The 21995-nt window shown below is 32.7% G+C and overlaps 1 protein-coding gene across 6 annotated transcripts in view; it reads left to right on the forward strand.

The window, feature by feature from the left end:
* The window catches only part of USP15 (ubiquitin specific peptidase 15), a 112685-nt gene that overhangs the window by 68907 nt on the left and 21783 nt on the right, over window positions 1-21995 (forward strand). For 3 of the 6 annotated variants that reach the window (XM_059403595.1, XM_059403596.1, XM_059403600.1), the window contains one exon: window positions 901-1045. In XM_059403595.1, coding sequence (XP_059259578.1) covers window positions 901-1045 — 145 coding nt within the window. Of the gene's footprint in view, window positions 1-900; window positions 1046-5412; window positions 5429-16150; window positions 16297-21995 lie in introns of those variants that run through there. The other 3 variants (XR_009404865.1, XM_059403598.1, XM_059403599.1) reach the window with 3 other exon arrangements.

Consider the following 21995-nt stretch of genomic DNA (forward strand, 5'->3'; position numbering starts at 1 on the left):
TATATAATGTGTCCATTGTAAATATTTTATAAGATAACCTATTAAAAATTAAGGGAGAATTCATCCTTTCCCACAAAATTATTGTTTTATTACATGTAGAAAGAAAGAGGGACAGTTTAACCTACTGAGTTTTCTTTGTCTTAAAATTACTCTTGATTCTCTAAGGTTGAAAATTATTTGCCTTTTTTTTATGATTAGTATTTATTATGCTGATAATCCAAATTATCCTGAGGTTATATTCATCTAGGTTAAAAAAAAAAGAAAACCTAAATTATTCTAACAAACTAGGAAAAAAAAAATCAAATACTGGAATGTACTTGCTTAGAATCATTTCTGATCACCCCAGGCTTTTTTCTGCATTTGATTACTAGATTTTGCTGGTCTAGCATAGAGACTATAAATAGAATCTTCAATGCATCAGACCAGTGATGTCACAGAGGCCTTGGAAATCTCTGCTCTCACCTGTAGCTAAAGTACAACTCCTCCTGTTTCTACTGTTCTCATTCTATTACAGTAGCAGGATATAAAAGGGACATAAATGAGATGATTTATTGCTGCGGGTGGTGTTTAAAATCTGAATGTTTTAAATTTGATGGAGCAATGAAGAATGGAGCAAGCTGTGGAGCTGCTCCAGCTAATCAATGGTAGAAAGATATAATAGTGGTTTGTATTGGTTGGTGTGGCATATGTGTGCAGGGATTTTGTTGATTGAATGAGAAGTATCTTAATTAAAGGGGTTATTTTCATTAGGTTCATATCTTTAAAAGTACGAGATAATTTTTTTAATAAAAAATTTAATGACTGACCACCTATCTCAAATTGGTTTGAAGTACTCTGTTCATATAACAATTTTTTAAATAATTGGCTGCATTATGAAAAATATTCTTTGTTTTCTTCTAGTGTGAAAAACTCAAATTATTGTCTCCCATCATATACTGCTTATAAGAACTATGATTATTCAGAACCTGGCAGAAACAATGAACAGCCAGGCCTCTGTGGCCTAAGTAACTTGGGAAATACGTGTTTCATGAACTCAGCTATTCAGGTAGGTCATTCCAAAGTGAAATTCACATGGAAATCAGCAATAAAAGAAGAGTAGAGTTTTATGTATCAGAACATGAGTATTATATGTTTTGAGAGTTTCTGTATTCATGGAAGATTTAAACATGCATATTTGAATCATTCATTCTAGTGCTAATAGAATATTAGCATGTTCCTCAATTAGGTGGCATATGATTGATTACCACATGGTAGAAGATTATCACTTACACAAAATATAATTTCAATCAGAAAAGCTAGATTCTCTGAAAAGAAAAAAAAAGTGAGATCACTCCTTTATATTTTCAGTACAAATGTCACGCTTTTTTTGGACATTGGTGGGAATCTTAGAGAATAAATCTTTTATGGTCACCAGTTCTTTAACTCTAAATAAATTTATTTTTAAATCGTTTTTTTAAACTTAATGTGAAATTTAAGATTTTTTTAATGAGAAAATTTTATGAACTTCCTTTTGCATACATATTTTAACAAATCACTTTCCCTTAAAGATGTTTTTAATTTGTGGATACAATTGATCACTTCCCCTTTTTTCCCTTTATCTCTCCATGAAGCTTCCCTTTTCTTCCTGCTCTTTGTACACCCTTTCACAGTTTATTGAATGTTTATGTCTTTGATTAACTTTGAAGTAATGAGATATATATATTTCTTAATATCACTGTCACTAATTATAAAATTAGAAATGGTTATTTCATTTTCTTTTTACAAATAAAATTCTGTACTTCAGAAAGTCCAAAATAATGGTATACTATTTTTGATAGTTCAGTTTTAGCCTTTGGGGGGATCCTTTTTTTGTTTTGGAGTGGTTTTGTTTTTTGAAAATTCAGAAATTTTATTTTTAAATCTGTAATTTTCTGTTCTCAATTCATATTTTAATACTGAATCTCCTATGCCTAGGAGGCATCCTCCAAAGATAGTAGATTAAAATGCAGAGTATGGATTAATTGAGGACATTATTACAACTTTTTTTTACTATCTGAAAATAGGATAGGACTTTTTACCATCCAAAATCCAAAACTCTAATAATTCCTTTTGAACATTGGCATTAATATATTTGTCTCCTAAATTAACCATTGTCTTTACGGTATTATTGGAAAATTAGTATTTGTCATAACTGTCTAGACCAAGAATCTTTTAGAAATGCCTAAAGGATATAATTACTTAATTTGTGATTTCTTGGTTTAGAGTTGATCCACTCAGAAAATAGCCTTTATGCTCAAGCAGATACTGTGTAGGGTTCATAAACTCTTCCTTTAAATTTTTGATGATTAATTTATGCTTTAAATGAACTGAATTGAATTAAATAAATTGAATTACTTTATTCAAAATTATTTTTCTAGGATCGCAGTGCTAGTTAAATAAACAATTTTTTAAAAATTTTATCTTGATATTTCTGGGAGAGGAGAAAAGGAACTCATCTGAGAAGAGCAAGCCAAAACGTACTTTTTTTCTGGTAGCTATTTAAATAACAAAGTAAAGTGTGCTAAGCTTTCAGAGACAGGAACAGACCAGATAGATTGTAATTTTATTTGGATATCTGTTGGACTATTCTACCTGGCCACAGAAAACATCTTTAGTACCATCTCTGGAAGATGTTTTATATAAATGGTATGTCAGTACCAGAAAACTCTTCTTGTATCACTAAGTCGTATTAATTTTTAGATCACTCCTATCCTTGCACTGACAAAATTATTTTGGTTCTAGACACTTTATGAAACTTGAGAGGGGTTTTTTTTGGGAGGGGGAGGTGATTAATCTAAAACCAATCTTGGTTCTTTCTTATAAGGATTAAGAAAATACTTTAACAGCATAGCATTAAATCTGAGATGGTCAGAAGAGAACAAGAGTTAATATTCATGCTAATCATTCAGAAGCGGCTCTGGCTTTCATTCAAACTGAATTCCTTCTAGGAGATTCTTAAGTCCTAGTTTCCTATGCCTTTGATACAGACGTACTAGTGTTTTGTCTCCATATGGTTAACTATAATTCCTTAAAAAATGAGTATTAAAATTAAATCTTCTAATCACTTATGTTGGGCTAGATTTGGCATTTGTTAGACCTTCTTATATATGTTTAAGGTATCAGAAAAACCATTCTATTAGTTATTGCCTCACTTCAAAAGTAGTTTTGAAGTTACAAATTTATAAGTTTTGAATTTATAAATTTATAAAGTTTATCAATTTAATGCTGATCCTCTCAATGTATATTACCTTTACATGTTCCATTTTGAATGAAATCAGAGCCATGAGGGTGAGGTTTGTAGAGATGAGGGTGATAGTTTGTTACTTTCTGGTATTAGTCATAAAGTAAGAAAATTTTTAGATGAAAACCTCCGGTTTTTACATTTTAAGCAGTGGATATTATTTCATGTCTGTGTCTTGGCTGGAAACTGTACTTTTGCTAAAATTAAAATCTCTAATCACCTTGGGCAAGAGAAAAAAATGAGTTTTTATTTTTGCTACTTTTGACTTTTAATTCAAATCCACAATTGGGAAAGCTAATACTTCATTTTATTTTCTTAAAGCTTTTATGATTTTTGATTGATTTAGATGTTCACTCTGAAGCTGAGAATTCATCATTAAAGGGAATACAAAATGATGTCAGTAGGCTTTATCCCTGTTTCATGAACATGCATGTAAGTCGTTAGGTCCACAGGTGAAAGGGGTTAAAGATAACTAATAGAGTAGATTCTTTTTTTAAATAATTTTTTTAGATAGTTTCCTCAATTATCTTTTTTTTTTCAAGTTTCCTTATAACTTCTCTGAAATTGAAGACAATTCATGAGCTTCAGAAAATATCTCTACTGATAATTTGGATTTTATTATAATTTCTTATAGTCAATAATTCTTAAAAAAAAATACATAGACATTTTAATACCTTGGGCAGTATGATTATTGATATGCCAAAAAACTTTTTGTGGAAAGCATACCTACTTTTTGTATGTGAGAATGGATTAGTAGCCTTGAGGTAAAGAAATCTTTTTGACTACTTATGGTTAAAAACTAAGTGGCACCAATCTGAGTCTGATTTTAATATTATTAGTCTTACTGTTTAATTATATTTGTATTCAAGATTTTCTCTGAAGTAATAGTATGAATGAGTATTAAACTTTTTTGATGAGAATAGTACTGTTACATAGTTTTAATTTATTAAGTTAATATTTATTGAATATGAAACATCTGAGACACTTTTGGACACAGATCCTGTGTCCATGAAGATTATAGTCTAGATACTGTGGTTTTCACACTTTCTGCCTTTTAGTAAGGACATCTCTTTTTAATTATTACTCTGAAAAGTTTGATTTTATCCTCAGTATTTAAAGAGATTTAGCAAAGTTGCTGTGGTTGGGTAAAGGGTATAGAGTCCCACCTACTGTCTCTTACTTTCCTTAATGGCCGTGGAGGCATTCTCATGGGATCCCAGGACTCTAAGAAACAGTCTAAAAACTATAGTATAGGAAGAAAAAAGAAAAGGACACAATAAAAAAGTAACAATACAGATTAGGAGAACAGTTTATGGAGTTATACTGCCTGGATTGAAAACATGTCTCTCTTATTTATTATCTGTGTTACCCTATAGAAGTCATTTATCTGTGTTACCCTATAGAAGTCATTTTCATTTTTCACATCATATGAGGAAAATAATGGGATCCGTATCTTGGGAATTTTGTTAGGGACTAAATGAGGTGAAGAATAAAAAGTTCTTAGGATAGTGACTAGCACATCATAAATCAGTAGGAAGTAGGTTAATGTTTTGTCTTGTGTTGTTTTGTTTCAATTCAAAGAGCTAAGGACAGTAACCGGAAAAAATCTAATTTTGATAACCATTGTATTTGTTCTCCTTTTCTGGAAGTCTCATTTCACTTGGCTTGTACCTAGTGATGAAAAAAGAACTAATCATATTTTTAATTCTTTTTCGCTTAGTATTATTGCAGTAATGGCATTTATCATCTCCATTTTTGAACTGTTTAACTCTCCCCAGGCAAACTAGTAGGCAAAGGAATACAATAATGTAGAACTGTTTGTGCATATTCAATCTTCAGAAAACACAAAATTCAGGTTATCCCTGGCCTCAGCCTCCTGAGTAGTTATGATGGCAGGCATACACCACTAAGTCCCAGTGGTACAAATAAGTTAACAAAATAGTTTTCTAATGCCCTAAATCTTTGAGAGAATGTCTAATTTTAAAATTTGCGTTATTGGAGGTAATTTTAATTAGCATCAGTTGAGTAGATTCAGGAGCACTCCAACCCTTGTCTTTTTCATTGTCAAGGCCTAGGAGGCTCATGATTGGCTTCCTGGAAGAAGCAACTCTGCAGATGGATTTGAAGCAGGGGAGTGATATGGTCTTTTCCACTGGAAAGCAGCATGGCGTAAGATGGTTGTTTTCAAACTCTTTACTTGGAAGTATTAGGGCTCTAGGAAGTCATTGAAAAAAATGATAGTAATAAAGACTCTATTCATTATTCCTGTCATACACTGTAAAATCAGTTGGGATTCCAAGCATTTTTAAGTCAGTTTTTTGTTGTTGTTGTTTTTTTTAAGATTTTATTTATTTGACAGAGAGAGATCACGAGTAGAGAGAGAGAGGAAGGACAGGCTCCCCGCCTAACAGAGAGCCCGATGCAGGACTCGATCCCAGGACCCTGGAATCATGACCTGGGCCGAAGGCAGAGGCCTAATCCACTGAGCCACCCAGGCAGCCCCAGTTTTTTTGTTTTTTTGTTTTTTTCAGTTTTTTTTTTTTTTCATGGTCTGTTGGGTTAGGAAAAAATCTATTCAATCTATTCAGTAAATTCTGAAGAATGTTAAATAGAAAGCTTAAAGCTTTTTAAAAAAACTTAAAAGAGAATGAGTAATGCTACACCGAAATAACATTTTTTTAAGAAAGTAGGTTCTTATTATATTGTAAAACAGTGGAAAAGTCATTACTAAAACTATTAATTTCTATGTTGTAGTTCTTTATCATTTGCATATGATTAAATTTAATGCTGTTCTGCTGTCACCCTGAAATACTCTTTTTGCATTTATTGGAACACCAATTCTTTGAAATCCAGATTAACATGAAGTTTTCTAATTTCATTCAAATAAACCAAATTTATAGTTAAAAAATGAAAATAGTTTTCATCAAAAAAGGAATCAATTAGCCCTTGAGACATAAGCATTTTAAAAAATAGTTTAGGATTTTGAAGAAAATGCCTTCTTCTGATAAACTGAGAATATAGCTAAAAATTCAAAACTTCTTGCTAGGACAGGCTTTTTAAAAATTATAAATGACATACAATATTATATTAGTTTTTGTATACCACATAGTGATTTGATGTTTTTATATATTACAAAATGATAACCATGATAGATGTAATCACCGTCTGTCACCATACAAACTTATTACAAAATTATTAACTATATTCCCTGTGCTGTACTTGACACTAATCCAGGAAATTAAACTCAGTTATTTGAGTGTCTATATTATGTGCCAAAAATTACATGGCACTATCATCAAAAATGTGTTTAATCATCTATTAAATGACAGCTCATTTGGGTCGTCTTTTCATTTTGATCAAAGTAAAGAAATGGAAACGGCCTTACTTATACTAGAACCATTCACTTTCTCAATACAGGTGCTAATATTTTTACTTTTCCCTTTGTTCGAACTAGGGTAGGAGAGAAGTATTCCTTCTTTTAGAAAGAGAAAGGGGGCTGGAAAAGCAGAACCTGAATTCCCAGGCATATTATTTTGAAGAAGAGTATATATATCATAGTTCTCTAAGAAATAGTTTTCATAACCGGGGGAGAAATGGTATCTCTAAAAGCGTAACTTGCATCTATGTAACTTGGCTGTTTGTGATTTCATGTCATGAAGACATGCCTTCCTTAAGACCAAATACTGAAGGGAATAATCTTATTTGTTCATTCTTCACATTTTTTGAATTAATATACAAGTATCTCTAGGATTAATGCCTCTATTTCTGAATTAGTATAGACTTAAATGTTTTATCTGCCCCTAATTCTGTAAGAGAATGACATGAATATAGATTAGAGAAAAATGCAGGGATTATTTTAAGGAGTTGTAAATAATTATACCTGATTCTAATACAGAATTGTTTTTACATTGCTCTGGCAGATCAACACCAATTTACATACACTTACTAGGTAGGATAACTTATAGTGACTATACCTTATGACAGCAGTTAATAAAATCAGACCGAATATCAATTTTTTTAAGATTTTTTTTTTAATTTTTAAGTAATCTCTACACCCAACATAGATCTTGAACTCACAGCCCCAAAATCGAGTCGTAAGCTCCACCAACCCAGCCATGAGCCCCTCTTGTATTGATTTTAATAATTGTTTAAAGGATATTTATTTGTAGCTAAAGGAAAATGTAAGGAGCGCCAGGGTGGATCAGTTGGTTCAGCATCTGCCTTTGGCAGATCTTGGGGTCTTGGGATCAAGTCCCATGTGGGGCTCCTTGCTCAGCGGGGAGTCTGTTTCTCTCTATCACTCCTCCCTCCTTGTGCGCATTCTCTCTCTTTCTCTCAAATAAATAAATAAATAAAATCTTTAATAAATAAAGGAAAATGTAAGAAATGTTAGTCTGTAATTTATAATGATAACCACATTTATTCCCCTCCAAAAAAAAAAAAAAACACCAAAGGGAACATGGTTCCAAATTTACTTCTGTCACCCCAAAATCAAACAGTTTATTTTCTGGACATCAAAATGCTTTCTAAGATCTATTTCCTCCCTTATTAAATATACACTAATATCATTCAACACTTTAATAATTAGAAGGTTCTAAAATATGTGAGGCTAATATTCTAAGTTTAAAGTTGCTATTACTGAATAGTGTCACTAGGAAAGATAGGATATTGGTGTGATTAGAGCCTTAGAAAAGGAAAGACACACTAAATCCCTCTTAAGGGCTTGTTTTATTGACTTTTTGTTTGTTTTAATGTATACATTTAAATTCTAGTGAACTGAGGCTGTGCTTTATTACTAAAAAGTTCCTAATCTGTTAGACTTTTTTTTCTTTTGATGTCATTTATCTTTAAATCACCTTTCTAGGGACACCTGGGTGGCTCAGTGGGTTAAGGCCTCTGCCTTCAGCTCCGGTCATGATCCCAGGGTCCCCTCTGCTCAGCAGGGAGTCTGCTTCCTCCTCTCTCTCTGCCTGCCTCTCTGCCTGCTTGTGATCTCTGTCTGTCAAATAAATGAATAAAATCTTTTTTAAAAATCTCCTTTCTATTTTAGTTTGTGAGTAGAAATAGTTTGTGATTATGCTTATTGCTCATGAACAACTTCATTAATGTCAATTTGCAAATAATTGCTTAGTTCAGTATTCTTTTAATACTATATTTATGGAAACCAGTTATTAAGTATTATCAATCAGTCCTTATGGTGATTTGTAAATTATGCTGTACTGGGTAGGGAGAGGCTCAGTGAGTTGGTTCTGAAAACCATTGCTTACTTAATAATATTTCAAATAAATTACTTGGGCGCCTGGGTGGCTCAGTTGGTTAAGCAACTGCTTTCAGCTCAGGTCATGATGCTGGAGTCCCAGAATCAAGTCCCACATTGGGTTTCCTGCTCAGCAAGGAGTCTGCTTCTCCCTTTGGCCTTCTCCGCGCTCACGCTCCCTCTCTCTCTCTCTCTCTCATTAAAAAATAAACAAATAAATAAATTTTTTAAATGACCAATTCTCAAAGTCATATTAAAAAAATTAGCAACCCAGTAATAAACCTGCAGCCTCTGAGAACAGCACTGCCCTTCTTTACATAGTGCAGGTTTTTCATATGATTGTCACTTTCTTAATTTCCTCGTCATGGAGGTCTATCATTTAAGGCATAAAGTATGCTTATTTTACTGATTAGAAAATTGAGGCAAGGAAGGTTTAAGTGACTTTTCATTCACTAGGACAAGTTAAAAAATGAATTAAAACTGAGTTATTCAAACATTCTGAGATGACGTGTCTTTCAAAATTTACTTGTCAACTTGTAAGGAATGCATAAAAATGTTTTATTATGGTCAAATATACTTAACAAAATTTACTGTTTTGATCATTTTTAAGTATGTGTTTCAGTGGCATTAGATATATGCAGATTATACAACCATTAACAGTGTTTTTATGTTTATGTCAAATATATGGCCCCTTAATTCAAGATGCTCCCCTGAAATACTATAACTGTTGTACAGATCAAAATAGTTTCCTCGGAAGTTATAAACACTGTTAACTCATTTAACAGTAAGAGTGTTCAAAACATTTTAAGAACTCCTTTTGGAATCACATTCCTTTTTCGTAACATCACCAGTAGGTGTTTTTCTTGCTTTGATGATGAAGTTGATTTTCAAAAACCTGAAGTTATTCAGAGCATTGTCCTCAGAATATTATAGGCAATCAAGCTGGTTAATTTTTTTTAATCAAATATACTTATGAAGTCATCCATTCATTTACTCAGCACTTAGTTACTGAGGGCCTACTAAGTTCCTTTCACTCTCATAGGTACTAATTGCACCATTGTAAACAAAACAGTATCTGTTTCCATGGAGCATAGTCTAGTAGAGAAGATAAACATTAAATAAATCATGAATTATGCTAAGCATCATCAAGAGGAAAACTGAGGTGCTCTGAGTAAATAACAAGAACTTGGAGAGTACCTGCTTTATACTGGGTGTCTTACTCTCCAGAAGTAACATTTGAGCAATGACCAAAGAATGGGTATGAGTTAGGAAGGTGAAAGTTATAGTTAGATGGAGCAACAACATGTGCAGTGCCTCTAGGACAGGCAAGTTTGAGGAACCAAAAGGTGAGTAACCTGTGGAATAATATTTGAGGGGGAATGGCATAAAATCAGTCAGAACCTTGTCTACTCCATATACAGTAGTAAATGCCTTTGCAGCATTCGATACATGAATCATGACCACCTCACATGCTGTGTGTGTGTGTATTTGGGGTTTTTTGTCAGTCTGCCTTCGCCTACTTCAAGCACACACACAGATGCATGCTCACACACACACTTCGTGAGCTCAAGGCCTTTTTTCTTACTGCTCTAGCCCCATTTATCTGTCTGCCTCCCCCCCCCCACCTCTCTCTCTCACACATGCTCACACTCACCCATGCTTTATGAGCATAGGAGCTTTGTTTTAGTCACTGCTCTAGCCCTATTACCTAGAACAGTGTAGATACTCAAATTAATGAAAAATGAGGAAAGTCACATTTGTCTTTAGTTTCTGGCTTGTGCATCATAGTTTGAACCGTTTAATGAAATCAGAGTGATGGTAGGAGGGGCACAATGGCAGAAGTAGATCTGGGGTAGGGAGATAAATATGAGTTAACTTTAAGCATATTCAGTTTGTGATGCCCATGGAACATCCAAGTTAGATACATCATTAGCAGATGGATATTCTAGTAGAGAATACAGACCAGAGACTTAGGTTAGTAACAGAAATATGGCTGCTTGTAGTGGTATTTAAAATCAAGGATGATTGCATCTAAATGAGGGCATCTGTGAAAAAGAGGTCCCAGGACTAAGCCTCACAGTACAACATTCGAGTGGAGGAAAGATACTACTGTTGCAATGGAAGAAAAGAAGATTGTTTGCAAGTAGTTTCGACTTTTATTGTCCTAAAAATACAAGGCCCAGTTATTTGCTAAGAATTAAAGAGTAAGATTGCTTGGCAGTACTGAGATCTCATTTGAGGCTGAAGATCATCAATTCAGAACAGTGGAAATGTATTCACTTGAAATTTTCTCTAGCAGTGTTCAGCTGCATGTGCATAGAGTAGATGACTGGGTTCATATAATAAGTCATTGGGTTCATCTAGGGTTGGAGAGAAAAAGGGCAAAGGAATTAAGAGTTACCAAATTAATTTTCTTGTTTTTATTGGGCTAATTTATTTAGCTAAACCAACAAACAACCTTTGAGTCTTTACTGTGTGCCAAGCACTATTCCAGCCAGTCATAGTAGAGTTGATAGTGTAATGAATGAAAAAAGACATATAAATAAATATGATACAGTATGTGATAGGATAGAAAGCATGAACAGCTAGATGTTATGGAAGCAAAGAAAAGAGAGCCCTTGGGAAGTAAGGTTTCACCAAAGAGGTGACTTCTGAGTCGAACCTTGATTTTGTTTGGTAGAGTACATTATTCATAATGACTTCTTTTTTGTTCATTTGGTCATAAAAATAGCAATGGATTACCAGAGGTACAAATATAGTATTATATCTCATACTTGGTCCATTTTTTTTCCACCACAGAAATCTCTACATTAGAAACTTATTTTACCATAGCAAAAAACACATTGTTTATACCTAAGTTAAACACATATTGGCCTCCCCTGTATGCTAAATATTGATGCTTTTTCATATGTGTGCCAACTCTGAAGAGAAGTACCTGAAATATTTTGAGCAATGACAATATCAAGAGAATAAGCATATGGTCTCCTAAAGTAATTATATCAATGTTGATGTTCATTTGAATTTGAAGGGTTTACTGAAAATCACAGCTTTATAACCATGTTGTGTATAAAATTAAAACACTGTGGCCTTCATTTAGAGAGATTTTGCTTTGAATATAAACTGAATCATTGATACACATATTAATATAATACACGTGTATATTCATTATGTATAAATGAATATACATACTTTTTTTTTACCGATTTGTTGTATAATTGAGGTATTATGAATGATTCTTCAGCAGTTGCCCAAGGCCATTCTAAGTATGAAATACAGAAAAAGCTTTCAGCAACTGTTTTTAAAAGAAATTATAAATTTTTTACCAAAATGTTCCTAATTGTTTATAAGGAATTTCTTAATAGTAAAATAGAACATATTTTAAGATTGTTCTTATCCTCACTGAATACCATTCCTAAAGTGTCTGTCTCATCATGATTTTACCACCATCTCCCTGGGGACCTCTGCCATCTTTCCTGAGACTTGTTTTATCAAGCATCATATCATTGTTACAGACTTTTAACCCTACCTCTTCACTGTGTTTCTTTAAGCATATATACATGGTCAAGTCTTTTTTCTTTCTTTAAGGGGTGGGGGAGGATAGAGTGAGGAGGACTCTTGATCTTGAAAATTGAAAATAATGGCCTGTGCTTTCTCCCTATTTTTTCATCTCCCATCCAGTAGTCCTCTGCATCATCGCAAGAGTAGTTAGAAGCATTCATTTTAGAACTTGATTGCTTGGATTTAAATCCTAGTTCTGCTACTTGGTTGTATGATCTTAGATAATAAACTTATTAGTTTCTTCATCTGTGAAATGTAGATAAACTGCTTAAGAATTACTTGGTACCTAGAAAAGCATATGTAAGTATCAACTACTGTTACATCATTGCTGTGACAGTCATACCACCCCATAGAAATTGCTTTTGATAAGGTCATTCTTGACCTTCTGTTTGCAGAGTTCTTTGTAGTCTTTTTACCTTTTAGAAGTTGGCATCCACTTTAACAAATCCCAAACCTGTCTCAACCATAATTTTCCCTCGTGAGTTTCCCTTAGTATATAACTATTAGATGGACATTTCTGCCTAGATAATACCACACTTAAACTAAATATGTCTGCTAGGACCAAACATATTCCCCGAAGGAACCTGATCCTTTTATCTCGTATACTCCCTTATAGTTGCAACTATCCACCCACTAACCCAAGTCAAAAGCTTGAGACTTGTTGCCCAAATCCTGTTCATTCCACTACCTCTTAATGTCATGTATACCCATCTTCTCTTACATTGTCAGTACACTGTTGGAATACTTGAGCATCTTTTCTGTGAACTATTGAAATATATCTCTAACTCATATCTTTGTTCCTTCGTTTATCCTCTTCCACTACATTTAGTACACTGATTCCAGAGTAGTTGTTTTAAAATGAAAATACAATTATGTTATCTCTTTGCTTAAAACTTGCTTCCTGTCACCTTAAGGAAAAAACCCAAATGGGACCCCACCTCCTCTTGAGCCAAAACTAGAGGTTCTTGGAATTTGTTAAGTTTCAGACTTCTTTGTGTATATTTGTTTTCTCTTCCTTTTCCCACACCTCTACCTCTGCCCCCTTTCCTCTGTCTCTTTCTTCTGGATAAATACACATTGCGCAGTGAGAATTATGAAAATAAGAGTCTGTGTTTGAATGTCTTTTATATCCCCAGTGTTTAATATAATGCCAGATAATAATACATCGGAACAGTGTTTCTCGCAGGCTGTCTATGAATGAGACGGCATGGTTAGCAATAAAATAAGCATAGAAATTAAGCATAAGTGATCTAAAATTTTTCTAGCTTTTTGTCAGGGTAATTTTATATCTATTGAATCTTAATAAAAAGTGGGGATTTGTTTTTTGTATGTCTTTTTAATTTTTTCTAGTGGTTCTTTTTTTTGTATTTTATGAAAGTATCAGTCTGTGATGATTTGGAAATTTAAAAAAAAAATAAGTTTTTTCACACAAATGGTTAGGGAAAATTTGCATTAGAAAATATACCAGAAATGCTTAGAACTTGACCTGTAACAGATTAATGTTATTTCTGAAACTGTCTAAACTCCAAAAGAGCACATTAATTGTAAAAAGAATTATAGCATATAGTATCTGTCTTTACTTTTTGCAGCTGAAGAGTCAGAAACCTACCAATATATATAAAGTCTAAGAAATACTACAGCTTTATGCTCCAGCAGTGTAACCAATCTGATAACTCTTGGATTGGGCTGCTATGTTAATCACAACTTGGTAGAGAAACCCCCACTACTATGCAGATAGTTTCTTGAATGAGTTCACAGTGAACTATAGGAAAAAAGCCTTTTAGAACATTATTTTTATACTTTTATACTTTTTATAGAGATTCTTGAAATAATGATCATCTTTTCTTAATAAATATTTGTTGAGTGATTAGATAAATTTAAAGTTCTTTTTTGATTTTAAAAAATAATCAGAAACCTTCATAGTTCATGCGTATATTACATGGTATTTAAACTTCTGTTTCAACTCACCTGAAGTATTTATAGTCCGTTTTGGGCCTAATGTAATGAAATCATGCAGAGAAGTATATGACATGGTGGTTTCCCTTAACGAATGTAAAAAATAAGTTAAACTTTGTAGAAATTTTCTGCTATCCTTTCCTGTATGCCTTCACAGAAAAACTAAAAGGTCACTGAATTGCACAATTCATAATCTTCATTTATTAAAAAATGTTTCTTTACAGAATATCATGTGCAAGATACTGAACCAGAACATAAAATTTTAAAGAACCATTGTTTTTATCCTAAATCCTTTCTCTTGCTTGACTAAAATAGTGGCATTCATTTCTCTGTGAGCCATTTTTGTATTATTAAAGGGGTAGAGCAGATATAATAATATTAAAATTGAATTTATATACTTTAGTTCTTTAAAATAAATATAACTTACATTAAAGTTTATTAATGTTATTAGAACCATTTGTTTTTAGCTTGCTTCCTATAAACTGAATTTTAAACATAAAATCACTCATTAAATCGCTGTTACTAAAAAAAAAAAAAAAAAATTCAGACATTTGCTGTTATAGTCTAGTAGTTTGAAAACCTTAAATACATCTGCCTGAAAATTATAGTATTGTTGTTGGTGAAATCATTATCACGGAAGCTTTCAAAATTTATATTGCAAGTGGATCTTCTAATTTCTACTTACAGCATTTAATATGAAAATTAGTGATCTTTACATAATCGTGATTTTTTTTAACATTTTAAGATTTACTCACTGCTAGTAACAGGGTAGTCTTTTTGAGAAACTTAGAATTCTCCTCCCTCAGTCCTATAGAGGAGAGAAAAATAAAGCACTGATACTTCTTTGCTAGCAAACAAAACATTTCCCATTAATTTTCCTGCTTCCCAAAGCTTTCATAATTCCTTACTGAATTTAAGTAGTGTATGAAGAAATCTCATAGAATTTGAAGGAAAGGGTAACAGCAGGAACTTTAAATGAAATTTAATTTTTTTTTTTTAAGATTTTATTTATTTATCGGGGGGGGGGAGAGCGAACACAGGCAGACAGAATGGCAGGCAGAGGCAGAGGGAGAAGCAGGCTCCCTGCTGAGCAAGGAGCCCGATGTGGGACTCCATCCCAGGACACTGGGATCATGACCTGAGCCGAAGGCAGCTGCTTAACCAACTGAGCCACCCAGGAGTCCCTAAATGAAATTTAATTTTAAATTAAATTTAGGTCTTAAGCATTGTGCCCAGATTAATGACATGCATTTAAACATTAGAACAATATCCTTGTCCAATTCAAAACTGCTGCCTTTGAAACTATTTTATGTAAAATTTCAGTATTTCAAGTTGAGCATATGCCAGTGCTCTCTTCTTTGACTATTTGGATGGGGGGAAAAACAGTTTAAAGTTTTTTAAAAATAAATGAATTAAAGTTATATCCACTTATATTTTATTTACCTAAATATGTTTTTTAAAGAAAGCTTAAAAAGAGATTGGAAATAGACAAAACAAAATAGAGCAATTATATTTGCTTTCCCAAAATATGTGGAGAAGTTTTAGAATTGATCTCTCAGATATGAGATTTACTTTTCCTAGGGAAAAAAAAATAACAAAAAATAAAAATATCTCATTTTAAAAATTTACTTGATGAAGATGTAGGCTTATATTTACACTTCTTAAATTGTAAAAGTATACATCACACTTGCCTATCCACTGTCCACTATTTTTTATAGAACTAGAGCCAGTATCCCAGTATTAACAGAAACCTTCAGAATTATACAATACCTTTTCAGAATGTTTATACTGTTGTCATGACAAAGTGAAAAACAATAGCATGGCACATCTGAAAGTTTTTATTCCATCTAATCTTAAAATCCAAGAAAAAAAAATATTGGGTTATTCTAAGGTTACTTTAACCATGGATTACTTCAGGTTTTATTTTTAAATCATAAGATAAAATGATTTCTTCATTTTAGATTGGGTTTTTATTTTTAATATTGGTTAGTTTGAAGGTTTAGCTACCTTTTTTAAAGGGATTGTGAGTGGCATTACATTTTGATCAGTTGCAGAATGAGTTAACACAACTCAAAGCTTTAGGTAATCAAAAATTAAGTTTGTTTTCTTTCCTGTTCTAGTTACCGGTTTACTAAAATAGTGAGCATACATGATCACTTGAAAATTGGGCTTCTGGAGCACCTGAACAGAAAGGGAGTGGTTCATATTCAGCATTACAAAAGACAACTTTCTCTTTTTGAAGGGGATTACTTTGGCTATTTTCCAGGTACTGGGGAAATTCCAGATTCATTACAAAGTTATTGGGATGGCTATTAATTATTCATTTCCTAAAATATGTTGATTACAGACTTGAGATTTTGTTATACAGTAGAACTTTATTTCACTTCATCAATTAAAAAAATGATGTAGAAATTTATAGTGAAATACAAAATTGAGACTTACATGGGTCACTTATTTTTTTCAGAGAACTTTAAAAACATCACTCTTATTGATCACAACATATTTAATGGTAGAACTATTTGAAAATAATGTAAGAGCAATAGGATTTGTACATGTATAAGGAAAAGTTACGTGCAGAGCATAGTAGTTTTTCCAACTAATTAAATAATGAAAGAAAATTCATAACCTTACATAATAGTACAATTTTAGATGTGTGGGAATTTATAACTAGAGAATTTTTCATAGAGAATTATTATTTTATGAAATAGTTGAATGATATATGCATTCTTCTTAAAAATAGTTCTTCATGGTGGCAGTGGTTAAAGTTCTATAGTTGAACCATATAGCAGAATGTCCACTCAATGAGACATTAGATTATTTAGAAGAATTCTCTTTAGAATTTTTATGTCTAGTTCTAGGTTGAAGATTTGGGGAAGAGTCTTTATAAAAATCTATTTCCAAATATTTTTCCTTTACGTATCTTTTACTTACATGGATTGATCTTGATAGTTTGGAGCATTCACAATAGCTGTTTTCCTTCAATTAGGAAAGTCTGCCTAGGCACAATTTGGACTTTGATTTTTTGAACTTACACAACTTTCAGATAGGTTATAGTTCTATAATGGGGTGCAATTCAGATCTCTTTAGTGTTTTCCTACTGCTCTCAATTTCTCTAAGGACTGCTTCCAGTCTTTCTGTCATAGAAGTTTTCATTCATTCAGCACACCTTTATCAAGGTATGTGTAAGGCACTGTGCTGTAGACCCTGAAGTATAAAAGTACTTCATGACATGGACACTGCTTTCAAGATGAGTATAGTATAAGTGAGGTCAGGGTGTAGAGTTAGCTCAGAGGAAGGAATATTATTCTTCCTTGAGGTGTTGAGGAAGATGTAATGTTTGTAAGAAATGCTGAGTAGGAATTTCTTTACAGGGGAAGAGTTTTCTAAGAAAGGAAGGAGAAATAGAACATGGTGAGTTTCAATCTTAAGACATTAAACTAAGGGCTAACTATGTCTTAAGATTACTAATTCAAATTCACATTCAAGAATATTCTTTATTATTTGGAGTTTCCATTTAAAATGCATATCTAAGCACAAGTAGAGAACCACAGAGCCACTTTCAGGACAGGTGCTTAGCAGTCATGTCTGCTTACAAATGATTGGCTTGCCACCTACCCAGGCATTCTCATTCCTCATGGATCAACAATTTTTCATATTTGCTTGTATCCTGAACCTTCAGTTAACCAACTTGTTGTTTTATCACAAAGGCTAATAAACAAATGAATGCCAAAACTAACGTACTAAATATGAAATTCAGTTTTTTAATCCTTAGATCTTCAATCGCTTTTGTCAGTTTCACACATTATTAACTTGCCTAGGAATCATAAAAAAATATTTAAGTATAGAACTATTTAGCCTAGTTAACAAGTACATTTTTGCTTGTTCTTTATGAGTTTTTACTTACTCTCTTTTCCATTAAGAACTGAAACTACTGGTACAGAATCCTTTTTCTTCATTCTGATTATAGCTTTATTTTTAACATGGTATTTGACAAAATTCTACCCAGTTTTAGGAACAACTGTAGGAACCATTATGATATAAACAAAATGTGGTTTAAGATATGTGTCTTATGATCAGTCACATTACCTCATATTTGGACTTCACTTTTTTTGGTGATGAGTTGCCAGAGGCAGTTCTCCTTGAAATACTGAAGTATTGGTACTTGTCAGTGGTAGGGAGTTGAAATCTGAATTAACAAAGGTGAAGCTCAAAATGGCATGTGAATGGTAGAATGTCACAAAACTCCTAAGTAGCCACAAAAATAACATACAAATAATTTTTCTGTAATCTCTTTTGTTTTTATCATAGATTTATATCTATATTCTCAGATTTTACTAGGAATAACCATGCATGTTAAGAAAGGAGGAGTTTTGTTCTGTTTTACTGTTCAAGTATCATTGAGAGCAAGAAATACATCCACATAGGCACAAGAAATACATCCACATAGACATGTTGTGTGATTTCAGGTCCATATTATGTCACTCAGTAGTAAAGAATCTTACAGGTTGAAAAGGAAATTCCCTATGTCTACATATGTAGGGCTTTTAATATATATATGTCTCAAGAAAGGAATTGTTTTGGGACAGTCCCAATCAGATGGAAAAGTGTGATGTTTGTTATAATAGAGGAATCTTTGAGACAGATGCTTCAGAACTATGGTTATGGTGGTTTTTATTCTTGAACCAGCCAAAATATTTATTCTTCAAAACATTGTATTTAATGGCAACCAGTCCAAGTGTCGAGTTTTCTTGTACATGTCAAAGATGTTCATGTTTCTAAGTTAACCTCATGTTAAAAAGATAGAATAAGTTGCATGAATTATAACTCAGAGTACATTTTGGCCAGTATTAAGAAATGACCTTCTTCTGCCACAGTGATGGCATTGAATACTGATAACACTTAAGGCATGGAAAAATTTTAGTTGTTTGACCTGTATTCTAATTATATCTTGAAATTCGTACTAAAAATTATAAAGAAGTCTTTTATTATTTTAAGTCGTCTTTATTCTATTTCGAGAATAATATATTATTTTCAAGATGAGAGAGGAGGTATTTTCAACGTGAGAAAAGTCTGATTCAGTGTCAGTTTTTAAACTATTATGATATGTGCATTACTAGAACATTTAAGCTTGTCTGTCGAATTTCTGTATTTATATGTCTTTGTATAACTTTTTTTAAAAATGCAGCTTGTGAGTTTTTTTTTTTTTTTTTTCCCCTCCAGCTTGAGTTTCTTAAAATGTTATGTTCTGGTGTACACCTGAAACTAAAGTAACATTGTGTGTCTACTATACTTAGATATTTTTTTTATTTGTGTTTAACAAATAGAATGCTTTTTTGGACCATAGGACTTAATGGTTGAAATTTGAATATGATTATCTCAAAATATATTGGTTATGATATCTTGGCACATAATACAAGCACTTATTAAAACTAATTGGTTTTTTTTGTTATTTAGTTTGTAATGTTGAATTATAGTCAGCTTCAAAACCGTGTGTCACTTTGAAAATAATCATTGGTCTCTGTGTCAGGGACTTAAAAAAATCTAAGCAGAGACCCCCTACAAGGCAGGTAGTGGATTGAATGAAAGTGAAGCAAAAGCATGGGAAGGTTGTTTGTTTGCTTTTTGTTTTTTTTAATAGTTATTTATTTTAAGTAATCTCTACACCCATTGTGGGGCTCAAACTCATGACTCTGAGATTAAGAGTTGCACAAAAGCATGGGGAAGTTTTTAATAAATACTGCCTTTCTTTGGCTTAGTATTCAGGTAAAAGTGCTTGAAGAAACTTTTGAGATTATTCATTACCAGCTAATATATTTTTGCCTCATCTAGTAATAATTCATTCAAGAAAAGTTTAAGTACTCTGTACTAAGCATTGAAGGAAAGGAGTAAAAAAAAAACTAAGAGGATAAAAACATTTGTTAATATAGGGGAAAACATGTTTTATTAATTGTGCATTTATTGTACACATGCTGAGTGCTGGAAATAGACATGTAATTGATATTATGGCTCCTGCTCTCATGAAAGTCTCAGTCCATTTGGCAAGACAGACAAACTAAAAATTGAAATTATACTATGTTATAAAGTAAGTGCTATAATAAAAGTGAGCATTATGCATTATGGAAACATACACATGGAAACACTATAAGGAAATATAGGAATACTTCCTAAACAGGATGCATGACTCTTGATGCTTTAGTAGAAGTTAGTAGGACAAAGAAGGTATATTTCACATAGATGGAGTGATACTGCAGATTTACAGAGTGAGAGATTGCATGGAGGTCAGGGAACCATAAGTAATTAAATGAGGCTAGGATGGAGTCAGACAAAGGGACTAGCAAAACCTGAGGCTACATAGGAAGCAAAAGACACTCTTACAAAAATTTGAGATTTTTACCTGAAATTGCTATTAAAGGATTTATAGCAAGGAAATGACATGATTAGATAAAATTTTAGAAAGATCACTCTAGATGCTACTGGAAAGCTACAGAATTTTCAGTTATATTTGGAAGCTCTTTGCAAGATAAGGATACATGTAAGTAAGTAAAAAAGTTCAAAAATTATTTGTGTTTGTACAACTTGGGTCTTAGTTTGGTCAGACCATCAATTAGGTTCTTTGTATAATGGTATTGCAGACAGTAGTGGAATATCATAAACTTCGTATAACTGAACTAATCAAAGACAAGGATTTGAAAATATATATATAAGGATTTGAAAACTTATTGTTGGAAATGCTGTCAGACCACCTCCCCTTTGCCTCATTGACTATATAGTGTTGATCCTATTTGTACTAAATCAGATGATGCTACTAAGTGATGGCATTTAGTGTAGCCATGGTGTATTCTGGGTTGCCTGACCCTACCTCTAGTGCTGGGTTTATAACTAAAAGAACATATAATGGAAAAGGAAGAGAGAATGAATCTCAAAAGGTGTGTAAGCTTATGAAAGGTTGAAGTATAAAGAGTTCAGAAGTTTGAAAGTATCCTTTCCCAAATTGCCTCCTACACTGTAACCTACCTATCTTCCTCTTGCTCACCTTAAAAAATGACTTGTAAATTACAGTGAAATCTGTATAGTCTACCCCAAACATTTTTTACTGTTTCTATATTGCTTTCATTGCCTGAGAATGATAGAATAACAGATTCCACATTGTAAATAGTTCTCTCTTTTTGCCTTATGAGAGGGGCCATATTACCAGTTTGAGCCGTATTATTTTTATTTCATTGAAAATATCAAAATAGATATTATAGTAACTAGATTATACATATATATATTACTTCAGTAAATATAAATTAATTCATATTTGATACCACAGAATAGAACTTTATGATTTAATTCAAAAAGACGAATATGCCTAATTCTGAATTTTTACCAAACAGTACATGGTATATAGACATAGTTTATGGTACTCAAGTTATTGGCATAAACCCAGCAGACTGAACTTTTAATAGCTACCAAGACTTTAATCCCAGACTCTTAATCCAAATGAATGGTAAACAAGCTTTGAAAAACCTTGATTTCCAGGGTGCCTGGGTGGCTCAGTCATTAAGCATCTGCCTTCAGCTCGGTTTATGATCCCAGGTTCTGGGATCGAGCCCCGCATGGGGCTCCCTGCTCAGCAGGGAAGCCTGCTTCTCCGTCTCCCACTCCCCCTACTTGTGTTCCTTCTCTTGCTGTCTCTCTCTCTGTGTCAAATAAATAAAATCTTTTTTAAAAAAATCTTGATTTCCATTCATATAAATTCGAGCTCTCACAAGAATGGATTTCGACTCCTTTAGATGCAAGCAGTTACCTTCACTTAAGTACCTTGCCACTTGACTCCCAAGACAAATGTCTTCCTGCAGCAAAAGAAAGTGACCTATAAGACCATATGTCTCTCAGTCATTACATATTCTATTTGATGATCCTAGACATCTAATTGATAAAGTAATACTGGGTTTATAGTTAAGTCAAATTGTATGGTATTAT

Source organism: Mustela nigripes, chromosome 6 (genome assembly GCF_022355385.1).
Source record: "Mustela nigripes isolate SB6536 chromosome 6, MUSNIG.SB6536, whole genome shotgun sequence".
NCBI classification, from domain to species: domain Eukaryota; kingdom Metazoa; phylum Chordata; class Mammalia; order Carnivora; family Mustelidae; genus Mustela; species Mustela nigripes.